A 6000-nucleotide genomic window follows, 5' to 3' on the forward strand; every position below is an offset into this window, starting at 1 on the left:
CCGGGGTTCGAATCCTGGCCACCACAACTAACAAAAACCAGGCAATACAATTAGACATGATAATGATCTTATTTAGCTAATTTTAAAATTGAATATATTAAATATATGTTAATGTGTGACTTATCTTATTAATGTGTTTTTAAATATCTTATTTAGCTAATTTTAAAATTGAATATATTAAATATATGTTAATGTGTGACTTATCTTATTAATGTGTTTTTAAATATGAATTTTAAATATATAATGTACATCATTGTTTTGAAAAAAATAATGTAAATCATTTTAATATTCACTAGGATAACAATCAATTGTTTTCCTAAAGAAGCATCAATTGTATAAGTTTTCTTCACCTCAATTTTCATGTCTCTTTTCTCCTTATAGAATACATTTTTTTCTATTTTTAATTTGATTTTTTGAATTGTTTGTTAATTCATTAATTATTTTATTTTAATGTGAAATCCATAAATGATTGGTTGTAATGATTTTCAATTTTTTTACCTTAAAAATATTAATTGTTTTTACCTTAAAAATATTAATTGTCATGGTATAAAAAATTAAAATTATTTGAAAACAAGCTAAATTTTAAATAGTTTTAAAGGTGGCATTATATTTCAATGGACGTTAATGGAAAGCTAATTTACCTTGAGAAAAAAAATTGTGCGCATATACACAGTCAAAACATGTAGTATAATAAGACCGTTAACATGACGGTTGTTAGTGCAACCTCCAATATTATTTAAATTTACACCATATCAATTTATAATATTTTAAAGTAGCAAAATCAGAAATTCTTAAGAAACAACCATGAAGGGATTTTACATTAAAAGAAAAAAGTTTATGGTTTATAAACATTTTAAGAATCAAATTATGAATAGAAAAGAAATTATTTCTAGAAGGATCAAATGGATTTGTAAATTGGTGAACAAGAAAAGAAATACAATGAATGCTTAGTTAATGCTTACACACCAAAAACTGTTGACTAATGTGAAAACATAAATTTTTAATGTTTACCTTTTTAGACGTGTCGGTGACATATTCAATTCACATGTTCATGGGTTAGAATTTAGTATAAATAGGACCCTTACTCCCCCCCAATTAGAGGCATGCTTTTAAGGTTAGAACCAATTACTTGTGTAATTGCACTCAAATATAATTTCTTAACCTTGTCTTTGTTTTTTGGTTTTTTTTTTGTTTTTTAATTTTTAGTTTGAATTATTGTATTTTAGTTTGATTTGGCTTGAATATATTGAGATTTGCAATTACTAATATATTTTTTTTGATGGAAAAAATATTAGAAATTGCAGATCTCAATTTATTTATTCTAAATAATGGGTTGTCCCGTAGTTACATAATTCGCCGACATGATTCAAGATTAGGGGGTATCATAACCCAAGATTAGGGATTTTTTAGAATAATATTTGATTTTATTTATTTTGAAAGCGAAATATGATTTGATTCTATACATAATAAATAAAAGTATGATAATATGGTTATTAAGTGGTTAATTTGAATTTAGTTGTAGAAATTCGTGCTTAATTGTGATGATATGATTATGCACATGAATTGAATGATAATTGTGTTGTTGTTGTTGAATTTGTATGCTAAAATGGGTAGTTATGAACATGATGGGTTTTTGTATGAAATTGAGGATGAATAATGTTGTGGTTGCTAGATTGATGATGAATTCATGTTCCAATGTTATTGTTGTTGTTGTTAAATATGTTGTTGTTGAATTGATGCATTGGATATCATGAATTTGGTGAATTGAGAAGTGTTGTTGTTTCAATGAAATTTGTTGTTGTTGTTGTTGAAAGTTGAGAAGTGTTGGTGAATAGATGAATTTTTGATGTGTTGATGTTTCAATTTCAAAACTTATGCATGTTTAAGTGTTTTGGAACATACACTACTACAAAAATGAGCTTATATAGCGCTTTTTTTTTGCTTTAGATAGCGCTTTTGAAGCGCTACTGTAAATGGCGCTGGTAAAAGTAATATAGCACTTTTTTTATGTATAAAGCGCTAGCTAAAGCATGGTTTATATAGCACTTTATGTCAAAAAGCGCTAGCAAAGAGTCTCCTTAGATAGCGCTTTAAAAAAAAACGTCATCTAAGACAGGTTTAAAGACAACGTTTTTGTTTTAAAAGCGCTATGTAACATTATGTTTAGATAACGCTTTATAAAGGAAAAAAAGCGCTAGGAGAAGCATTTATTTTTTATTTTTGTCAATTTTTTTTTCCTTTGCAGATATCGTTTTTTTATCAGTTTAAAGTATAATATATATAAAATCAGGAATTTAACGGGAAATATATATAATTTTGGCACATTATAATTGGGACTATTATTTATCAAATAAAACTTAACCATATCATAAAAAATGTATGTACATATAGCATAAAAGTCAGAAATGTATAGCCTATAATATGGTAACATAGATATCTCTAGGAGTTACAACTAATTAGTTAACGTAAACATCAAAATCTTCTATGGTATCATGCAGTCTTCATCTATCTTCTTGATCTTCTCAACATTTTTATCCAAAACAAGCAGACAAATCATCATTTATTTCCAAATTTCGTTCACTCTCCTCCACTTGAATCCTCCACCTGAATATATACCAGAAAACACCATTAAGCAATAATACTATATTATATTAAAGATAAATTCAAAGTACTACTGATCATGAGTACAAATTAAAGCAAGATTATAAATTAAAACAACTACCACTTCTAGCAAATATATTGAGAAACATGAAACCCACCTTATCATAAAAATATCATATAACTTTTAGGTTGTGCATGAAAGGACTCCATTCTTCTTGGATTTCTCTTAGTTTATCTTTTGAGTATGTCACACACTTGAAATCATCAATGTACTGCATATATTAACAAAAAATAACCATGTTACTTAATAAACTTAATTATATACAAATATTATACTTTAATATAAAAATAACATACCAGTTTTGGAATCTCGTTTAGTTTTGAAATGAGAATCTCTTTCATAAACCTCATCACAAAGTACCCGCAATCTATACCATTTTCTTGGCGAGGACACTACAAAAAATAAAGTAAGTTTGTATCAATCAAATTATTTATATTATTCATACACTAATTTTTTAAGGTTGTTATGTTATATTACTAAACCTGTACTTGGACCCATGATATGTTGTTAAATTTATTCTTTGATACTTGAGCGCCCCTTGCAGAGCGAAATACTTGTAGAACTCTACAAAATATAAATGTAATCTTAGATTACATACAACTAATCATATATATATATATATATATATATATATATATATATATATATATATATATTGTTTTCATATACATCAATATATAAATTTATATATACCTACGTGTCAAACATATTCACTAAAAATTAGATTTGGATTATAATTCATGTTAATTAGATATGAATAATTTATTTCATATGCACTATCGATGTAAATATTTTTTAGATTGTCAATCAATCGTATTTGTCAGACAATCTTCTTCAAAATAAAAAATACTGGTCAGATGATTAAGAATGTTTGACTTGAATCATAACTACTTAAATCAAACATATGATTGGTTATGATTTGTTAACAATGTAAATTTTACATTAACAGGGTCAGATGTTGAAATTAAACTCATGAGATGTATGTTTTAAAAGTAGAATATAAAATAACCTGGACAGGACTGGCAGCAACAAGCGGTCCACCAACTGCTTCACCAAAGACGCGGCCATCAGAACCAAGAAGGGAAATACTTAGTCCACCATCTCGGTTCCGAGAGGAGCCATTTTCGGTAGGCACGTAACAGCCTGACATGCTCATTATCTGAAAATGTCCCTAACAAAGCCAAAGAAAAATAAAAACACATAACAAATTGAAGCATTAAAATTAGATTTGGATTATAATTCATGTTAATTCCTTTATTTGCCTATCTAAAATGTTACACCAAACACAATAATCCCAAAAAACATTGTTTCCCACGACCTATTCATTAATACTGACATCACATCGCTATTTTGCCAAATTAAAATTTCCAAAACCCTAAAAATTTGATTCATGAAATTCCTAATTTCACATATTGTAGTTAGGTTTTCATCAAATAAATCATTCAAATAAATTGTAATTCTTTTCAAAATCAATATACCATGGAAGGATTAAAGGGTGTGATTACTCACCTGTTAAATCTAGACTGAATTGAAACCAACCAATACTTCTCTCATCATCGACCTAGTGGTATTCGCCTATAGTTTCCCTTGTTTTTTCTACGTGTGGCCTCTAGTTAGCATCCTTTTGTTTTATTTCTGAGAGTGCTTTGTATAAATCCAAACTACACATTAATAGGTAACTAACACACGGTTCCTTTGATATTAATTTTAATTTTAATTTTATAGTATAACAACCATAGTTAACCATCCCTATAAGATAGTTGATTCAGTTTCCCATTTAAATGATATGCTTCAAGTTGGATTTCAACCGATCATTTCCATATTCTTTCAAAAAAAAAAAAAAACATATCATTTCCATATAGTCTAGCTTCTACTACTAATTTTATTTATAGAACAAATTCTTAAAAAATAGTTATAATACAATAAATGTAAACTTAAGTTATCATACATTGTCTTATGTTAATTAAGATCATCAATCTAATTAAATTTAATCTTTTAAAAGTACTAACGTGAAAAAACTGTGAGAGAGAACTTGAAGCCAATTTTTTTTTGCGAGGATATGATTTATTTATGGAAAAGTAGGATTTAGTGGGATCTGGAAATTTTGATTTGTTTTTTTAGATTTGTTTTTTTAGTTTGGATTTGTTTTTTGGAAAAATTTTGGATTTGTTTTTTTGGAAAAGTTTGGATTTAGATTGTTATATATTTGATTTGTTTCTTTAGTGTGAATTTGTTTTTTTAAAAAAGTTTGGATTTGTTTTTTTCGAAAAGTTTGGATTTAGTTTGTTATATATTTGATTTGTTTTTTTAGTTTGGATTTGTTTTTTGGAAAAAGTTTGAATTTGTTTTTTTTGAAAAAGTTTGGATTTAGTTTGTTATATATATATATATATATATATATATATATATATATATATATATATATATATGATACAAATATTAAAAAAAAGGTGTGCTTTGTTACTGCAATCCATTTTTCATTAAAATTCAAAAAAATAAATTGAAATATGTTAATTAGGGGATCGAACAGGGGACCTGTTAGTTAATGTACATTAAATCACTTTATAAAATGGCCCTTTTTTTAAGCTATAAGCGCTATCTTTCTCAAACATACAGTAGCGCTTTTTTTAACTTATAAGCGCTATTTAAGGTTGATTTATATATAGCGCTTTTCATAAAAAGCGCCATATACGATTAATCATGTTTTTTATTTAAATATCTTTTATTTTTATTTAATCTATACTGACGCTTTCAATACAAAGCGCTATATATATACTTAAAAGGATAGATAGTGTTTTTTTAAAAAAGCGCTAGCTAAGACCTCTGTGTTTTAATTTATAGCGCTTTCGTGTTAAAAGCGCTATTTATGAGGCGCTATATTTTCCCAATTTTGTAGTAGTGATATATGACCTATAAACATCTTTGGGATTAAGTTTTGGGGTTTGAAATGATCAAAATTGAAATTTTGGGGTGAAAAGGGGTAGAACCCGTAACATTTTTGCTGCAGAACCATGAAGGTTCGCTTAAGCGAACGCGTAAGCGAACCAACATGTTGGTTCTGACTTGAGTTCGCTTAAGCGAACAGGGACTTCGCTTAAGCGAACCTGCACATGTTCAGCCACTTTTGATTTTTCGTTTCATGCACTTGGGGACCAATCCGAACTTTCTAAAATGTTTCTTTTGACTTGTTTAACCTCTGTTTATACATTTAATCCTACTGGAACTTCATTTGAATTGAATTGGACTTGGTTTGTGAATTGAACTTAAACTTTTGAAAAATGGTCCAAGAACGCCGATTTTCCGAAAATTGAAGTAGGATTAAGGTTGTATAACGTTTA

At 27.4% G+C, this 6000-nt stretch overlaps 1 protein-coding gene across 1 annotated transcript; it reads right to left on the minus strand.

The window, feature by feature from the left end:
* Positions 1 to 2339: 2339 nt before the first annotated feature.
* LOC146930318 (uncharacterized) lies at positions 2340 to 3817 on the minus strand. Its single transcript, XM_085708297.1, has 5 exons — positions 3672 to 3817; positions 3145 to 3226; positions 2959 to 3054; positions 2760 to 2873; positions 2340 to 2604 (listed from the first exon to the last, which is right to left on the minus strand). Exons 1-4 carry the CDS (start codon positions 3728 to 3730, stop codon positions 2775 to 2777), a joined length of 336 nt encoding a protein of 111 aa, XP_085564423.1. The 5' UTR covers positions 3731 to 3817; the 3' UTR covers positions 2340 to 2604; positions 2760 to 2774.
* Between the last annotated feature and the right edge of the window lie 2183 nt (positions 3818 to 6000).

Source organism: Medicago sativa, chromosome 4 (genome assembly GCF_051527215.1).
Source record: "Medicago sativa cultivar Bolivia chromosome 4, Bolivia_mono, whole genome shotgun sequence".
NCBI classification, from domain to species: domain Eukaryota; kingdom Viridiplantae; phylum Streptophyta; class Magnoliopsida; order Fabales; family Fabaceae; genus Medicago; species Medicago sativa.

Bases quoted from the DNA above. Each gene is read 5' to 3' on its own strand.
- LOC146930318 (XM_085708297.1), bottom strand. From the start codon at position 3,730: ATGGCCGCGTCTTTGGTGAAGCAGTTGGTGGACCGCTTGTTGCTGCCA. The intron at 3,055-3,144 runs GTTTAGTAATAT...TATTTTTTGTAG, and splicing joins TATCATGGGTCCAAGTACAG to TGTCCTCGCCAAGAAAATGG. The intron at 2,874-2,958 runs GTATGTTATTTT...TAATATATGCAG, and splicing joins TAAACGAGATTCCAAAACTG to TACATTGATGATTTCAAGTG.